Below are 18,496 nucleotides of genomic sequence, written 5' to 3'. Positions count from 1 at the left end.
TCAATTAAATTTATTACTAACATCCATTTGTAGGGAAAGAGAATTAAAACTACTATTTTTAGCAACAAGTCAAATGGAATCAAATGCTATATACCTTTTATTTTGGAAAAAAAGGGCGAATCTCTTTTATATTGTTGAATAATTAAAATTATCTTTAAAAAATGGCTAAATGAGTGGAATGTGATTGTCGTATCACATCACTTTGGTCAAATTCGTTGTACATGATCTTTTTATTGGGATAATTACCTTTCATGTGGGTTATTACAAAGGGACAATTCTACATGTACTCACAATTTGTACTCTCATTTTATACTCCATATAATTTGGTATGCTTTGATTGCTCAATTTAGTAGAGGACCATGATGTTTATCCATTCATTTTTTTTCTTCCTCCAATCAAATTAAACACAAGTGTGAGTAAAATTTGGAAGTAAGGTTTTTAGAGTACATCAAGTATTTTTCATTACAAAGGAGCACATTTCCATTGTTATATAGCTTACCGGGCATTGATTTAATGGATAAGAAACCTCATTTAAATTTTATTTCTAACAATAGGGTGAGGGTGGTAAAATATTGTTATCCATAACGAAATTTTTTTTGTGCACCTTTAGAGTTAAATTTATGCACATTCAGCTGGAAAGTGATTCATAACTTTAAATTTATGCACCTAGAGTTTGGAAGTTGTTATTTATAAGGAAAAAATGCGCACTTTAAGAGTTAAATTCATGTACCTTACGTTTTAAACTTATGCACCTGGAAGCCAACAAGTCTTATTCATAAAGAAAAAAAGTTGTGCAAGTTTGAAAGTTGTTATTGCCCAACAAAAAAATTAAACTTACACACAAAATTACCATAATATCGTCGTATTTTTAAAATTTTTTTCTTGATCATGAACTGTTGATTTTGGTTAAATAATAGCTTAGGTTTCACATTATTTTTTATTGAGAGCCTCGCATTTTTTTTTTGGTTTACAAGAAAAAAAAAAAAAGGAGGGGGTGGGGGGGTGGGGGTAGCAATTTCATTTATGATTCAGAGTACAAGAGCAACCTTGTACTTGCCAAAAATTACAGATTAGTCCTTAAAAGATGTTGAGGTTTTGAGTTTCGAGCTTCCTTTGACCGTTAGAAATGGACATGGTTTTTACACCTTAGTCCCAACGTTTCTGCCCTTTTCAAAATCTAATCTCACGCGCTTCCGCCACTTTCCCAGTTCCCATCCCCTTCTTCTCTCCGCCCTAAAACCACCCAAAACCTCTGAAATACCACTACCCTATACCGCCATTGCTAGATCTCTGCAAATGCTACAATGAGTAACCGCCAACGCCCCCCGCCGCCGGCGCAGCAAAGACAGCAGCGACCTCATCCTCTCGGAGAGGATGAGCAGCCCTACAATATCATTCCGATCCACAATCTCTTGGCGGACCACCCGTCTCTCCGCTTCCCGGAGGTGCGAGCCGCGGCGGCGGCTCTGCGCTCAGTCGGCGAGCTGCGGAAGCCGCCGTTCTGTCCGTGGAGGCCGGAGTATGATCTCCTCGACTGGCTCGCGCTCTTCTTCGGCTTCCAGGCTTCCAGTGTTCGAAACCAGAGGGAGCATCTCGTTCTGCACCTCGCTAATGCTCAGATGCGGCTCACTCCGCCCCCCGACAACATCGATTGTCTCGACCCTGGGGTTCTGCGCCGCTTCCGCCGGCAGCTCCTCAGGAACTATACCTCCTGGTGCTCTTTCCTCGGACTTAAATCTAACGTTTGGCTCTCCGAACGACACAATTCCGCCTCCGATAACCGCCGCGAGCTCCTTTATGTGTCGCTCTACCTACTTATCTGGGGTGAGTCCGCTAATATCCGGTTTGTTCCTGAGTGTATTAGCTATATTTTTCATAACATGGCCATGGAATTGAATAAAATTTTGGAGGATTACATCGATGAGAACACCGGCAGTCCGTTTTTGCCCTCGATTTCGGGTGAGAATGCGTATCTGAATCGAATTGTGAAGCCGATTTATGAGACAATACGAGCTGAGGTTGAGAATAGTAGAAATGGCACTGCTCCACACTCTGCTTGGAGGAACTATGATGATATAAATGAGTATTTCTGGACTAAGAGGTGCTTTGAGAAGTTGAAGTGGCCGATTGATATTGGTAGCACCTTTTTTGTGACCACAGATAAGGGGAAGAAGGTAGGGAAGACAGGGTTTGTGGAGCAGAGATCCTTTTGGAATTTGTTTAGGAGCTTTGATAAGTTGTGGATCATGCTTGCTCTGTTCCTCCAGGCTGCAATTATTGTGGCTTGGGAGGGAAAGGAGTATCCATGGCAAGCTTTGAAGAGTAGAGAGGTGCAAGTGAAGGTTCTGACTGTGTTCTTCACATGGAGTGGGATGAGGTTCTTGCAGTCATTGCTTGATATGGGGATGCAGTATAGACTGGTTTCAAGAGAGACACCATGGCATGGTGTGAGAATGGTGTTGAAGGCCATCGTTTCAGCTGGATGGATTGTGGTTTTTGGTGTGTTCTATGGCAGGATCTGGACCCAGCGGAATAATGATCGGGGTTGGTCAGGCGAGGCTAACAGGAGGGTGGTGAATTTCCTTGAGGTCTCCTTGGTTTTCCTTGCCCCTGAGATTTTGGCTTTAGCCTTCTTTATTCTGCCCTGGGTTCGGAATTTTCTTGAGAACACTAACTGGAAGATATTTCACTTGCTGCTGTGGTGGTTCCAGAGCCGGACATTTGTGGGTCGTGGACTTAGGGAAGGGCTTGTTGATAATATAAAGTATAGCCTGTTCTGGGTGCTTGTGCTTGTTACTAAGTTTACTTTCAGTTACTTTTTACAGATTAAACCAATGATTGCTCCAACAAAGACACTGTTACGTCTTAAGATCGATACATATGAATGGCATCAATTTTTTGGCAACAGCAATAGGTTTGCTGTAGGGTTGCTTTGGCTTCCTGTAGTTCTGATCTACCTTATGGATATACAGATATGGTATGCTATCTACTCTTCCTTTACTGGTGCGGCAGTTGGGTTATTTGACCACTTGGGTGAGATTCGGAATATGCAACAGCTGAGGTTGAGGTTCCAGTTCTTTGCAAGTGCCATTCAGTTCAATCTGATGCCAGAGGAGCAGTTACTGAATACTCATGGAACATTTAAGAGCAGGATCAAGGATGCCATTCACCGCTTGAAACTCAGATACGGATTTGGTCGGCCATTTAAAAAGCTTGAGTCCAGCCAGGTAGAGGCTAACAAATTTGCATTGATATGGAATGAGATAATTTTGACATTTAGAGAAGAAGATATCATCAGTGATCATGAGGTTGAGCTGTTGGAGCTGCCCCAGAACACCTGGGATGTTAGAGTGATACGTTGGCCATGTTTACTGCTTTGCAATGAGCTTTTGCTTGCTCTTAGTCAGGCAAAAGAGTTGGTAGATGCTCCTGACCATTGGCTCTGGTCTAAGATTAGCAAGAGCGAATACAGGCGGTGCGCAGTTATTGAAGCTTATGAATGTACTAGACACTTGTTACTGGAGATTGTCACATTAAATAGTGAGGAACACTCCATTCTCAGCACTTTCTTCCAGCAAATTGATGAATGGGTTAAACTGGAAAAGTTCACAAAATACTACAACCTGACTGCACTTCCCAAAATATGTGACAAATTGACCATTCTTCTCAATCTAAGTCTCAATCCTAAAAGGGACATTGACAAAGTGGTGAATGTTCTACAGGCCCTGTATGAGATTGCAACCCGGGATTTTCTCAAGGAGAAGATGACTGCAGATCAGTTACGAGAGGATGGTCTTGCACCTCGGACTTCTGGGGATAAATTGCTTTTTCAGAATGCAGTTGTGTTTCCTGATCCTAACAATGAGATCTTTTATCGGCAAGCTCGGCGCTTACACACTATTCTTACTTCTCGTGACTCTATGAGTAACATTCCAAGAAATCTTGAGGCAAGACGTCGACTTGCCTTCTTTAGCAACTCTCTTTTTATGAACATGCCACATGCTCCTCATGTTGAGAAAATGAGAGCTTTCAGTGTTTTGACCCCATACTACAATGAAGAAGTGTTGTACAGTAAGGAACAACTTCGAACTGAAAACGAAGATGGTATTTCCATACTCTATTACTTGCAGACGATCTATGCTGATGAGTGGGAGAATTTCTTGGAGCGAATGCGACGAGAAGGAATGACTAATGAGATAAGAGAGTTGTGGACAGAAAGGCTTAAAGATCTTAGGCTTTGGGCATCATACAGAGGCCAGACTCTTGCACGAACAGTGAGAGGAATGATGTATTATTACCGAGCTCTTAACATGCTGGCTTTTTTGGATTCAGCTGCTGAGGTGGACATAAAGGAAGGATCACGCGAGCTTGCTTCTATGAGGCGTAGTGAGGGACCTGATGGTTTGAGCTCAGAAAGGGCACCATCATCTAGAAGTTTGAGCAGAGCTGATAGTTCTGTGAGCTTGTTGTTTAAAGGTCATGAATATGGGACTTCTTTAATGAAATTCACTTATGTGGTTGCCTGTCAGATTTATGGTACTCAGAAGGCCAAAAGGGATCCCCACGCTGAAGACATCTTGAAGCTGATGGAAAACAATGAAGCTCTTCGTGTTGCTTATGTTGATGAGGTTGTAAGAGGAAGGGATGAGAAAGAGTATTATTCTGTGCTAGTGAAGTACGACCAAAAACTGAAGAAGGAAGTGGAGATCTATCGAGTCAAGTTGCCTGGTCCATTGAAGCTTGGGGAGGGAAAGCCTGAAAATCAGAATCATGCTCTTATTTTCACTCGGGGAGATGCAGTCCAGACAATTGATATGAACCAAGATAATTACTTTGAGGAGGCACTGAAAATGAGGAATCTGTTGGAGGAATTCAAGCATTACTATGGAATCCGCAAGCCAAAAATTTTGGGAGTTAGGGAACATATTTTTACTGGTTCAGTCTCATCCCTCGCTTGGTTCATGTCAGCTCAAGAAATGAGTTTTGTCACTCTGGGTCAACGTGTCTTAGCTAACCCTCTGAAAATCCGAATGCACTATGGGCACCCAGATGTGTTTGACAGGTTTTGGTTTTTGACTCGGGGAGGGATTAGCAAAGCATCTAGAGTGATCAACATTAGTGAAGATATTTTTGCCGGCTTTAACTGCACATTGCGAGGTGGGAATGTTACCCACCATGAATACATCCAAGTTGGCAAGGGAAGGGATGTTGGACTGAATCAAATAGCTATGTTTGAAGCCAAGGTTGCCAGTGGGAATGGCGAGCAAGTTCTGAGTAGGGATGTCTATAGGTTGGGCCATAGGCTTGACTTCTTCAGAATGCTCTCATTTTTTTATACAACTGTTGGGTTTTATTTCAACACAATGATGATTGTTCTTACAGTTTTTGCATTCTTATGGGGAAGACTCTACCTGGCTCTTAGCGGGCTTGAGGACTCTATTGCTGACAGTGGTACCAATGACAACAAAGCACTCGGTACAATTTTGAACCAACAGTTCATCATTCAGCTGGGTCTATTCACTGCTTTACCAATGATTGTGGAGAATTCTCTTGAGCATGGTTTTCTTACTTCTATTTGGGAATTTATAACAATGCAACTCCAACTTTCTTCTGTATTTTACACTTTCTCAATGGGAACGCGTGCCCACTATTTTGGCCGAACTATTCTTCATGGTGGTGCCAAGTACCGGGCAACTGGACGTGGCTTTGTGGTACAACACAAGGGTTTTGCTGAAAATTATAGGCTTTATGCTCGTAGCCACTTTACCAAGGCAATTGAACTTGGGCTCATACTTACAATATATGCCTCATACAGCCCTGTAGCTACCAGAACTTTTACATACATAGCATTGACCATCTCAAGTTGGTTCTTGGTGGTGTCATGGATCTTGGCGCCCTTTGTGTTTAATCCTTCTGGATTTGATTGGTTGAAGACAGTGTATGATTTTGATGAGTTTATGAGCTGGATATGGTACCGGGGTGGTGTTTTTGCAAAAGCTGAACAAAGTTGGGAAAAATGGTGGGATGAAGAACAGGATCATTTAAGGACAACTGGGCTTTGGGGGAAGATACTGGAAATAATTTTAGACCTCCGTTTCTTCTTTTTCCAGTATGGAATTGTTTATCAGCTAGGCATTGCTGCTGACAGCAAGAGCATTGCAGTTTACTTGCTTTCCTGGATTTATGTGGTGGTAGCTCTTGGGATTTACACCATTATAGCTTATGCTCGGGATAAGTATGCTGCAAAGGAGCACATATATTATCGCCTGGTTCAGTTCCTAGTTATAATTCTTTTCATAATTCTGATAATTGCACTGCTCCAGTTCACAGATTTCAAATTTATCGATCTATTCACTAGCCTGCTGGCTTTTGTTCCCACTGGTTGGGGTCTCCTCTCATTTGCGCAAGTGCTACGTCCCCTTTTGCAAAACACTTTTATCTGGGGGACAGTTGTTGCTGTGGCTCGACTGTATGAAATCATGATTGGAGTGATTGTCTTGATACCCGTGGCACTATTATCCTGGTTGCCTGGATTCCAACCCATGCAGACAAGGATCCTATTCAATGATGCTTTCAGTAGAGGCCTGCGGATATTCCAGATTGTGACCGGGGCAAAAAAAACAAAGCGTGATGTCTGATTGAGGTATAATGTGAACTTTTTCCCATTCGTTACTCGATTTACTTGTTTTTGTAGACCTTGTCAAAGTCAAACACTCTTTAGGTCTAGCACAAGCTGTATATATCCACCATGTGGAATGCTTTCTATGTTCTGCTAAAAAAACATTTCTCTTCTGCGTTTATTTTTTATTTAATTTTTCCTGTTTAGACTTCTGAAAGCTGGCTTACCATACATTCTTTGGTCCAATATACATCCTGTTCAAATATCCTTTTTTTTTTTTTTTTTTTTTGAGTTATTCTTGTTCCGAAAGTTTACCCTACAAAGTACATCTATGTCATTAGATTTCTTTTTCTTTATTGCCATTATTATTTTCATTATTTATGTTTCTTTTAAATATTTAAATCTATTCCTTACTTCCCTTGATTGCTGAAAGTGTTTTCTTCTCTAACCACAATTCTTTTTGTCTCTATATTCAATAGACTCCCAATACGTGAAAGGATTGCTCTGTGGACTAATGGACTACCACCCTCCAGTACATGTTCTGATAACAATCAAGGTGTGATATGAACAGCCTTTTATTTATTATTGTTTTTTACAATTAAACTAAACTTATTTTCACTCAAACTTGTCGGTGCAAAATCAAAGTGTGCTGGGTATTTAATTGCGGTGTATCTATTAGCTTGAGGGATAGTACATTAAAAATAAAGTAAAAACAAAAAAAAAATTGGCTCTTTCTGCACAAGCAATACCATTATCGCAATGTGTGCCTGACACCTTGAGGGCTAACTTTTATATGGCGTTTTGGATTTTCCTTTTGTTCATAGGAAAGAGAATTCAGTTATTTAAAAGTTTCCTGTTTCAACCCGGTTTTAAGATTGCTCTATGGTGAATGCAGGCTTTGGGTATGCTCGAGGAAGTAGATACAGTACAAAACAAAGAGGCTAGATTACATTTTCCATTTTGTAGAGGCTTTACCATAGAGGCGAATAGATATTCTGCTGCAATCAACCAATTACCAGTCCGGTTTTGTTTATGGAATGAGGAGGGGGGAGGGCGTTTCATCTGACCTTCCCGCCTTCGTCTTCTCTGACCACTGTAATTATTATTCGATGTGTAATAGCTTTTGTGTAAACCCCAGTTTTTGTGTGGTATAGCTCTTCATTTCAACATTGGTTTGGTCTCTGAGTGAACATAGTATGCCATCTTGTTGTTCATTGTTTCTTCAGAAATCCTACTGTGAATGTTGTCTCATTATCCATTTGTTGGCAGTTCAATTATTTGTCTTGTGTGGTCCTTCTGCCTCACATCTTCTCACTTGTGTAGTTGTTTTGCCCCTTCTGAGTTGACTTTAATTTCCACCATTTGTACATCCATCTTGACATGACAGACTCGAATAATATCCTCATTTGATATTATTTATCGAGTATTTATTATTTATTTTTTTATTTTTTATTTCACGATTTCAAAATATCCTCATTTGATATTATTATGAAGCAAAGAAAAACTATATTTGTCTGCATAGTCAGTTCGATTTGTTTTTGAATAGTAAACTGTGATTTATATTTGTCTGCATGGACCCGTCAAACATCACTATAATGTGTTAGTATCTATCATTTCACATTATGTGATATTATTGGATTGTATATATACAAGGAGCACTGTAGTGTATAGTAAAATTATTGAATGCACGAAACCTTTCATTTTCTAAGTTTTAGTGGATTAGGTATTAATATTATAAATCCTGATCTTAAAATTTTATTTTTATTGTATTTAATTGTGGCATGTTACCAGGCCATTCTCCTTCTGGTCGCTGAGTTGTTCTTCATTCCTTTTCAAACATGGCCATGTCGCTGCCATGTGCAAGCTTGCAAGGATTAACTAATTCAATATTTTAACAAGGATTTACAATTTCCACCTCTTTTGATTTATAACCAATTACACTAAAAAAATAATAATTGTGTAATGAACTCGATCAAAAACAACATTGATATAACTCGAATTCAAATTCTATAATAAACGAGTGTTGACATAAAAATTGAATTTTTATAATCATTAAAATTTCTTTAAACAAGAATTTTGCTCCACTCAGTTGGGTACAAGATGAAATTTAAGAAGAAAGACCAGAAATCGAATTTTCAATGTAATTCTTATCAAGAATTAAATAATGATTTGAACATCTGCATCAACTCCCACGTCGATTCTGCAGTGTTCACGTTGGGCCAGCTGAAGATGATTTTATATTTCTGGCCTAAATGATTGTTGTTTGGCATTACTTGCTGCTGATAAGCACTGCAGCTACTTTGTTTCCTAGCTGGGGAAGAAACCGTTGAGTTTCAGAGTTGAGAGGAAGATGGAGGCGGCTCTGCTGGGTGAAGAGGGCGGCGGTTCCACTGCACGTTGGCTCTACCGGAGAGGCGGCTTCAATCGTCGCTCCGATGCTATTGTGTACGGCTCGGCTTACCAGAAGGCCGCTGCTCTTGTTGATCTTGTACGTTCGTTTCGTCTATTCTCCCTAAGCTCTACTCTTTTTGTTGCTTTTTGAGCTTCTTTGGAAGGTCGTCTCTGGATTTTGAAATTCTGCAAGGAAGAGAACAGTTTGTGAAGTGAATTTTGCTTCTTTTTTTTTTTTTTGTAAGTAACTAGGAAATGGGTAGATGGTAGAGTTATGAACTTGAAGATCATGCTGGTGGGTGGTGAAAGTAAAGTAAAGTAAAGTCGACTTCTATTCATATTCAGCTATGCTTGCCCAAAAGGCAAAATTCCCTCGCCCCACACCCCGGTTCGACAGAATAGTAGAGTGGTAAATCAGGCCTCACCACATTAGGTGTAACTGCCACATTGTCACCCCAATTCGACATAATAGTAGAGGGTAAATCACATCTCACCACATTAGGTGTAACTGCCACACTGTGGCTATAGCCTATCGGGCTTGATCTTGTGTCCTTGCTCACAATTTAGGTGTCTCAGCTGGAGTTCTGCCCACCACATTGGGTGTAAGTGTGTAACTCCCACACTTCGACAGGCTTGATCATGTGTCCTTACCTACAATCTATCGACCAGAAATGGCAGGCCATATTCAGCTATGGTGAAAGTAGTAAAACATGAAAATAGATCAAACTGGTAGTTTGGTACAGTGTGTGTTTATCATTCCTAAGGCTTGACTAGTTAAGCTAAAAATGGTACTTCCTTCCTGAGAAGTTTGCAAATGGGTAAATGTTAATAAAGTTGAAGATTATGCTGGTGAATAAAACATTGATCTTTCTTTCCAGGCTGAAGATGGAGTTGGTATACCTGAGGAAATTCTTGAGCAACCAAACTTTTCAAGTTCTGCAAAGCTATACTTCATTTTTACAAATTTTGATTTACTGTGGTCCCTAAATTATTTCGCTTTAATTGTCTTGAACTTCCTCGAGGTATGTACAGTTTCTTATCTGGTTCTTTATCTTCATCTGTTGCATGCAAAAAAACAAGGACTTCCTGGAACTCTGTTTATTGTTTGAGTGCAAGTTTCTTGACTTATCTATGTTGTTGTTGACTTAATTCCAGAAACCGTTGTGGTGTTCCAAGCAGTCGTCGCATTCTTGTAGTGACAGAGAGTACTACTTTCTAGGGCAGCTGCCATACTTGACAGGCACCGAATCACTCATATATGAGGTCAGGTTCAAATAAATGGCCGATATATTTTCAATTTTGAATCTTGAATTTATTTCACTGATTTGTAGAGAGCTAAAGGTAATATAGGTGGAAGGGTAATTATGCTGGCTTTAGATTAGATTTGCTATTATTATCGAGTAACTCAGATACTAAATAAGAGTTGTTTACTTAGATGAGAAAATTTATCTAACATTACAAATCATTTACTTTTTTCATAATATTGGTTACCTTATATTATATTAGAAAATTTTTAACTGGGAATTGGCTTTGCTTTAACTGATCTCTCTCTCTTTCTCTCTTTTAACCTTCGCAGGTTGTTACTCTTGTAATTCTCATGACACATGTTTTGTATCCAATATCATATGAAGGTTTCCAGATCTACTGGAAAAATGTCTTCAATAGGCTGAAGGTAGCCAGTTCTACTATTAAATCCTTTTTTGCTTGGGGCTTATTCTAGTGTTGTGATAATATTTCAATTTCTATATCTATTTTCCCCTCAATCTTAGGTCATATTGTTGTTAGTTCTTATTGCGGATCTGGTGGCATACGTTTTGGCTCTAGCTGGAGTATATTATCTTCCATTCAGAGTTGCACCGTATCTCCGGGTTGCATTTTTCATTTTAAATATCAGGTATGATCTGTAAGACATTGATGTCGAATGTGCCAAGTTTCATCGCAATTGGCGATTATATGCTGCCAAAATAGCAGACCAATATAATGGTCTATTAGTATATGTTAAAGAGTCCCACATTGAAAAATAAGAGAAAAGCATACGGGTTTTTCTAAGGCCATAGGTTAGACTAATTAATTGATTGAATTCAATGTTTTATTGTGTTAATTGCGGTCTAGTATGATTTCCATATTGGCTAACTAGTCTGATTCTTAAATTTATTTTTGTTGAATCTAGGGAGTTGAGGGACAGCATCTACATCCTTGCTGGAATGTCTCTTACCTATCTGAATGTCATGGTTCGTCTACATATAAACCATTCCAATCAATAATTTGATGTTCCACATCGAACATAGTAAAAAACTCGAAACCCATAAGTTTCAGCTAATTACAATTCACGTAAATACTTGCGTTACAATTTATACTTAGTTGAGTTGATTTTTCACCTAGAGCATCTTAAACTTGTTTGTTGCACTCAAAGACCAATTGATTCTTTTTCTCCATTTACGCTTTCTTCAAGCTCTCTGCCCTCTACTTTGCAGGTTCTGTCACTTCTGTTTCTTCTGTTCTCTAGCTGGTTAGGATTTGTCATCTTTGAGGACACCCTGCAGGGGAAGACTGTATTTACTTCATACGGCAAAACATTGTATCAAATGTTTATTTTATTTACTACATCTAATAACCCCGATGTGTGGATTGCTGCATACAAGTAAGTTGCCTTAGCAATTTTGCACAAATATAACTAGTAATTTTCCATTGTTGCAAGCTTTGGAGTAGCCAATTATTTACTTTCACACTGAAATTTCTCTGCTATTTTGTCTGTTTTAGGGAGTCACGATGGTATTGCCTGTTTTTTGTTCTATACGTGCTATTGGGTGTGTACTTTGTCACCAATTTGATACTTGCTGTTGTATATGATTCCTTCAAGTGTGAGGTATAAACTTCGTTACGTTCCTCTCCTGTGCCAATTGCCTTGCAAGCATTTAATTTCTCACTGTTCGCTATATACTGGTTAAGTGTGTATCTACTGTATTCCTCCAACTTTGTTCTGTTTTCTGGATTATGTTTTACCTGTGTGTATAATGTATATATATATCTTCCTTCTTTGTCGTAGCTTGTGAAACAAGTGGCTCATAAGGATCGCGCGAGGCTGAGGATATTGGAGAAAGCATTTAGTTTGATTGATCAAGATGTGAGTGGTTGGTTGCTCATTTAGTGTTTTTTTTTTTTTTTTTTTTCCTTCATATACATGATATCAACCTAGGGGATTTTGCATAACTATTTAGTGATAAATTTCACTAAATGTACTAATAGCGGGATATTGTGACTAACACATTTCAATCTTCTGTTGGTAATCGGTTACCAAGAAAGTGAATTCTATGGTACTCATACTTTTTTTCTTTTTTATTCGGGACCTAGAACTCTGGATTTCTCAACAAAAAACAATGTATCAGTCTTTTTGAGGAACTGAACAATTACAGGTATGCTCATCCTTCTATGCATCCTTACAGGAACTGAATCATTCATTCCAACTATCAAATTAATGAACTCGTATATGCTTGTATAGTTGTATCAATGGAAAAACAACAGTTTTTTCCATTTATTCTAGCTATTTGATTTTAACAGTGAAGAATGATACCCTAGCTAATTTGAATATCTTTATTCTCATTTTTCACGTTAAGAATTCCATAAGTTTATTATTTAGATTTAGCTACACTTGTTTTCCATATCTTTAATGCACGTACTGTACTTCTTGTTGCATGAATATTATGGGTTTCAGCATGCTATCTTTTCTAATGTCTTCAGGACATTGCCACAAATATCGAGAGAGGATTTTGAGCTAATATTTGATGAGTTGGATGATACCCGTGACTTCAAGGTGCCAACATTTGTTATTACTATTATTGTTGTTGTTGTTGTTATTTTTTCAAGGTGCCAAAACTCGAGAGTCGATGAAATTACACCAAACTTATTTTCTTTGAATGAGTGTCTGACATATGACATTGTTTCTTTGTTGGCAATTGTGTTTCAATCTTGCAATTCATAACTCTTCTCTGCAGATTGATTTGGATGAATTTTCAGATCTAACCAAAGCGATTGCACTAAAATTTCAGAAGGAGGATTCTGTGAGTTGGACTTTTGAGGCTAACAAATGATATTGAAAGCCTTTTATGTTGCTAAACTGAGAATCTTTTTTTTTTTTTACCCTCTAACTTATTTGCCTTTCACTTTGTGTTACAGCTACCATGTTTTGAGAGATATTCGAATATCTACCATTCACCGGCATCAGAGAAGTTGCGGGACTTTGTAAGAAGCTCTAAGTTCGAATACACAATAGTGTTCATTCTCGTCATCAATTTTGTTGCTGTTGTGATTGAGAGCACGGTATGAGCCAACCCATATACATTTAAAGCCTGAAGTTTGATAACACATGCATCACATTTCTATGTTTCGTATACATTTTAGCTCGATATAGCAGACAGTTCAGCTCAAACCTTTTGGCAGAAGATAGAGTTTGTCTTTGGTAAGGCCTGTTTTCTCGTTGTTAAGACTGCCTCGTTACTTGCAGCATATTGTCACGTTATAGCTGTGAATTGAAGTAACAAAAATACGTTTTACTTTGAAGGGCTCATGACTTGCTATATTTTGCCCGACAGGCTGGCTCTACGTGGTTGAGATGGCTTTAAAAATCTACACATACGGGTTTGAGAACTATTGGAGGATTGGCCAAAACCGCTTTGATTTCGTTATCACTTGGGTGATAGGTAGGTTAAGGCTTTCCTTAGAAAAAAAAATATATATCTTCCTCGGGATTGTGTTTACTTGAATTATGAAGTGGCCTGGATCGGTATACTATTCAGTAAATTGTCACAATGGTACTGGTTTAAGCATCATTCTTTCGGTTCATATTTTTCTTCAAAATTGCTGGTTTTACTTATATGGAACGTTGCCATTGCATTGCCGTTATGCAGTTATAGGAGAAACGGCTACTTTTGCTGCTCCCAATGGGCTGACCTTTCTATCAAACGGAGAATGGTAGAGATATTTTAACTTCACATTTTTCTGTTCTTGAAGTTACCATTTACCGTTCAATGACAACTTGATCTACTTAGTAGTCAAAACCCATTTAGAACCATATGCTCTAAAACAAGTAAAAGTTGAAAATCTCGTTAAACATCAATCATTTGTCTTTAAATGCTTGTAATACCGGCAAGGTAACTTTTAAGGCTGCTGTCTTCGTGTTTTTTGCAGGATCCGGTATCTTCTTATTGCAAGAATGTTACGGCTAATTAGGCTCTTGTTGCAAGTTCGAAGCTATCGTGCCTTTGTTGCCACGTTTTTGACTCTCGTACCAAGCCTTATGCCATACTTGGGGACAGTATTCTGTATTTTATGCATCTATTGCTCTCTTGGCTTGCAGGTATACTTCTTTGTACCCATAACTGGCAACTCGTTTATAGTCCCAACATTTAACTTGTTCTTACATAAAAACTTATAATTTTTCTCCCCGAAAAACGGTTTCTCCCTCTTTAATCATTCTGTTAGGTATATCCTGAAAGTTTGAGTTATCTGCAGATCTTTGGAGGGCTTGTCAATTCTGGGAATTCCAAATTGAAGGAAACTGATCTTGCTGATAGCGAGTATCCTTTTTGTCAATTGCGAAGTCCTTAACTGCATATCGTGTCAATTCTGGAGTGGTATACATTACTCGGGCTGGACAAAACACACACACACACACACCTCTTTCTCTCTTCACGCACTTCCATTTCTCTTTTCAGTATTTATTATGCTCGAGACCTTCATGTCCCGTCATTAGCTTTGTTTACTTGACACAAGAAGCTACTTGCTTTTCAACTTCAACGACTACCCAAATGGAATGGTGACTCTTTTCAATTTATTGGTGATGGGAAACTGGCAACTTTGGATGCAGGTACCGTAGTTTTGGCGATCTTCCCTTCTCTTTCATCTGTTTAACAAAGTATACTAACGTTTCTCATCACGCATAAGGATTTTAAGGCGACGTTTATGATCACCCTATCCTTTCCTAGCATAAATGTGGTTCGAATTGCTGCTAATATGCAGTTTGTCTTTCAGAGTTACATAGATTTAACCGGGACTTGGTGGACTTGCATCTACTTTATCAGCTTTTATGTCATATCTGTATTGTGGCTATTGAATTTGGTAAGTTCCATATACTTTCTGTGAACCTAATAGTCCATGAAAGTTGCATAATCTTACACCAGATAGATGGCTGATAAGAAAAATCAGACGGTCAAGAGGAACTGTCGTTTTTGCACGAGTATTTTACGTATGCATGCAAATCGTTCAGCAAAATAACAATTCGTTTCGGAATGATTTAATTTCAGATCATAGCGTTCGTCTTGGAGGCATTCCAAGTTGAGATGGAGCTGGAAACTGCAGCAATGTCTGAGGATGGAGAAGAAAGGGTTAGTATCAAACAACCTTGAACAGCTTTTTTAGAATCTCAAGCTTGTTTAAGTAGAAGTAGACTATTTCATCATGCCTGCATGGACAGCTCAGTTAGTTCCTGGGTGATAGATTACAGGCAAAGATACAAGATTGAGTTCTGGCAGTCACAGTTGAAAGTTACACTGAATATGGGCACTAGACATGGGCCTTCTCACATAATGAGATGCTGAGTCACTGTGATTTATCCCTACTATTATGTCGGATTAGGATGTTAGGGCCCGTGGGCAAGGGAGTTATTTTGCCTTTGTGGGCAAGACTAGTTCATCATGAAAAAAACATCTCAAATCTTTCATCTGCATCATGAAATGTTGATTTCTAAATCAAAGTTGATATTGTCTTTGTTTCCAAAATTTCAGGAAGAAACAGGAAAGCGCCGGCCACGCACGGTTGGGTATGCGTATGCCTGTCTCATACTTTTTAACCAAGTCAAACAGCTAATAGTGATCAAATAAATTAAAATTGACTGATAAACTAACTATTTTATGGGCCGTTAACTTTGTTACTTTGTGTTGTTACAGAGCAAAGACACGAAGTCAGCGAGTGGATGCGCTACTCCACCATATGCTCAGCTCTGAGCTAACGGAAAGCTCCACCTCATAAGAGGTCTCCAGATTAATTTGTGGCATTACATACGACGACAATAGTGTCAAGACAATATAATCTTTACCAAAAGTAATGTTTTTTTTTTGGGTGTTACAGCTTTGTCATTGCTTCAAGAATACGAAAGGGATAAACCAAACGTCAATCATCTTATTTTCTGATGTAAATTTGTCAATATGATTTTTTTAATAAATAAATAAATGTTTGGTGGTAAGTAATTTTCATATGTAAACCTAAAAATATAATAAAAAACAGTTTTTTTTTTGGTAAATATTACGAACTTATATCTGTATCTTGTTGAGTCTCGACTAAGTTTTATTTGAGCGATATACTTGATTTTATGTTTAAAGCTTAAACAACCTAGATTCCTTTCACACTATTTTGGTATTAAAAGGTCTATTGTTTTTGTTTTTGTTTTTATTTTCTTTTTAATTTTATTTTTTTGCATGTAGCATCCAATTTCTAATATCTACATTAGTGTTAGACTAATCGAATTTGAATTAGGTCATGCTTGTAAAATTTGACTTAAAAAAAATGCACATATATGCAGTGTCGTAAAAATTGATATAGTCGGCCGCCTAGGTGTTAGGCGCTACTATGCGGAGGCGATTTTAGCTCTAGGCAGCTTTGGGCGTCTAACTCAGCTGAGTCAATGCCCAACTCTACCAAGTCGGCGCTCAACTCAGCTAACTGGTTTTTTTTTTACTTGCTCGGTTGCTCCTCTTCTATATTCTTCTAGTTACGTACTCAACTAACCATCTAACATATGCAGTTGGCTAGTTTGAGAATTATAATAGTCTAACAACTCTCAGTCCTAAGTAAAAAAAAAAAAAAGTGGATGCGATATACTCAGATTACTTGGCAGACTAGGCGGCACCTAGGTGTCCTGGGCGCCCGATTAGCGCTTTTTGCAACATTGTCTATAGCTATACAAGATCATTTTGATATAAAAAACACATTGTAATTTACTATTGTTACTTCAATATTTTCAAAATTTTCATGTTGTTACAATTTTCCGTTCATCAAAGGTAACTCCAAAAGTGATTAAGTGAGTAACACATAATTTTTGTAATGATCACGAATTTAATTTTTATCGATTTTGTTTTTTATTAAACTTGTAACACAATCTTATTAGTGGTATGATTTGCGGGCTTGTGTTTTATTACACAAAACAAAGGTAGTAATCGTGATTGGTGAATCTTGACTTCCTCCATGAATGATTGCAACCATTGGTCGACACTCGCACGAAATCCGCCATGATTGTTGTTCACATCGTTGCCGGTTTCGCAATATGTGGCGCAGATTTTCCTGCTTTTGTCGGCTCAAACAAAATAAATAATTGACTAGTCAAATCATAAATTAAACAATTTTGGCTTAGATTCTAAATCCCATTTTTCTTCTGTCCGAAAGGCAAAAGCTTGTGAGTGTTGACAAATCCCCAGCCAAATTCGTTGAAAAGTGATTAATTAATATATTAACCTTTTAAACATGAATGCGAGAAAATAAATGCTTGATATATTAACGTTAAGGTCTCTTTTGGTTTCAGCTCACACAGATATATACTTATACGTTGGTTTTTTAGTTGAGGCCTTTAAGGCTATTATGTCCTCTTTTCTTTCATGTTCAGTACATTACATTCCTAGAATTAGTAATACTAGGGCTCACATCTTAGCTTCTACGGCTACCTCTCATGAAGTTCCGTTGTATTGGGAGTCTGTCCTTCCAAACTCTATTGCACATTTGTTTTAATCTACCAAGTTTTGATTTGGCTTTCAAAAAATAATAATTATGTTCTTAAAATAAGTTTATGGGTCACATGGATGAGATCAATATTTGTAAAACGAGTCGGGTTAAAATGAAATGTAATACTTTATTCATGATTTAGTATTGCATTTGATAGTATAAACATTAAATTTTCTCTTTACCCAACCTGTCGGATAAATTACAAAAAGTTATCATGCATTGCACATTAAGTGCTTTAGAAAATCAAAAATGAAAGAAATTATGAAATTGCAATATAATGTAAGTAATAATTACAACTAATAATTGAAATGTGATTAATGATTATTATAATATGTTCATTTATATTAAACATAGTAGTTTTCAAAAAAAAAAATATTAAACATAGTAACTTTATATTTATAAATCTATATTAGCTATGTTTTATACTCCGTATCTTTTTTACATCACAATGTATAACTTTACAAGCATAGAAACACAAAGACACAATTCATTAGTATCAAAATGTATAATTTCGCAAGCATAGAATCATGTATGAATTTACTCTGATACGTTTTAATTAGACAAAATTATATACTATAATGCATGCATAATTTGAACTTGAATTCGTGACCTATACAGTATGCTTCACCTCATCACATTTTTTCAATGATGAGGAAATTTGTAACCGCTATTAAATGACGTATACTAAATATTATTGTTCTAATATAACAACTCGTAAAC

General features: G+C 37.7%; 2 protein-coding genes and 1 non-coding gene across 4 annotated transcripts; all 3 read left to right on the top strand.

Moving 5' to 3' along the window:
• Nucleotides 1-1,146: 1,146 nt before the first annotated feature.
• LOC115996589 (callose synthase 12) lies at nucleotides 1,147-7,977 on the top strand. The gene is made up of 3 exons (XM_031235888.1): nucleotides 1,147-6,643; nucleotides 7,099-7,175; nucleotides 7,515-7,977. The coding sequence occupies exon 1, from the start codon at nucleotides 1,305-1,307 to the stop codon at nucleotides 6,636-6,638; it is 5,334 nt and encodes a 1,777-aa protein (XP_031091748.1). The 5' UTR covers nucleotides 1,147-1,304; the 3' UTR covers nucleotides 6,639-6,643; nucleotides 7,099-7,175; nucleotides 7,515-7,977.
• LOC115997693 lies at nucleotides 4,273-4,353 on the top strand. Its single transcript, XR_004093788.1, has one exon. It is a non-coding gene; the product is annotated as a small nucleolar RNA J33 (small nucleolar RNA).
• Nucleotides 7,978-8,793: 816 nt separating the features above from the next.
• Nucleotides 8,794-16,251, top strand: LOC115996590 (two pore calcium channel protein 1A-like). Of its 2 annotated transcripts, XM_031235890.1 has the most exons (24): nucleotides 8,794-9,107; nucleotides 9,889-10,032; nucleotides 10,166-10,273; nucleotides 10,587-10,682; nucleotides 10,780-10,904; nucleotides 11,181-11,241; nucleotides 11,485-11,651; nucleotides 11,771-11,876; nucleotides 12,057-12,134; nucleotides 12,362-12,423; nucleotides 12,749-12,821; nucleotides 13,003-13,068; nucleotides 13,184-13,327; nucleotides 13,409-13,466; nucleotides 13,600-13,707; nucleotides 13,915-13,978; nucleotides 14,195-14,363; nucleotides 14,519-14,583; nucleotides 14,783-14,873; nucleotides 15,038-15,124; nucleotides 15,310-15,390; nucleotides 15,790-15,824; nucleotides 15,952-16,036; nucleotides 16,133-16,251. In XM_031235890.1, the coding sequence occupies exons 1-23, from the start codon at nucleotides 8,970-8,972 to the stop codon at nucleotides 16,031-16,033; spliced, it is 2,208 nt and encodes a 735-aa protein (XP_031091750.1). In that variant the 5' UTR covers nucleotides 8,794-8,969; the 3' UTR covers nucleotides 16,034-16,036; nucleotides 16,133-16,251. The 2 variants fall into 2 exon arrangements, with proteins under 2 accessions (XP_031091750.1, XP_031091749.1); XM_031235889.1 differs by having other exon boundaries at nucleotides 8,795-9,107; nucleotides 15,952-16,251.
• The last annotated feature ends 2,245 nt before the right edge of the window (nucleotides 16,252-18,496 follow it).

The sequence above is a fragment of the Ipomoea triloba genome, chromosome 11 (genome assembly GCF_003576645.1).
Source record: "Ipomoea triloba cultivar NCNSP0323 chromosome 11, ASM357664v1".
Classification (NCBI taxonomy): domain Eukaryota; kingdom Viridiplantae; phylum Streptophyta; class Magnoliopsida; order Solanales; family Convolvulaceae; genus Ipomoea; species Ipomoea triloba.
The sequence above is the reverse complement of the archived record's forward strand: the minus strand, read 5'-3'. Positions and strand labels throughout refer to the sequence as shown.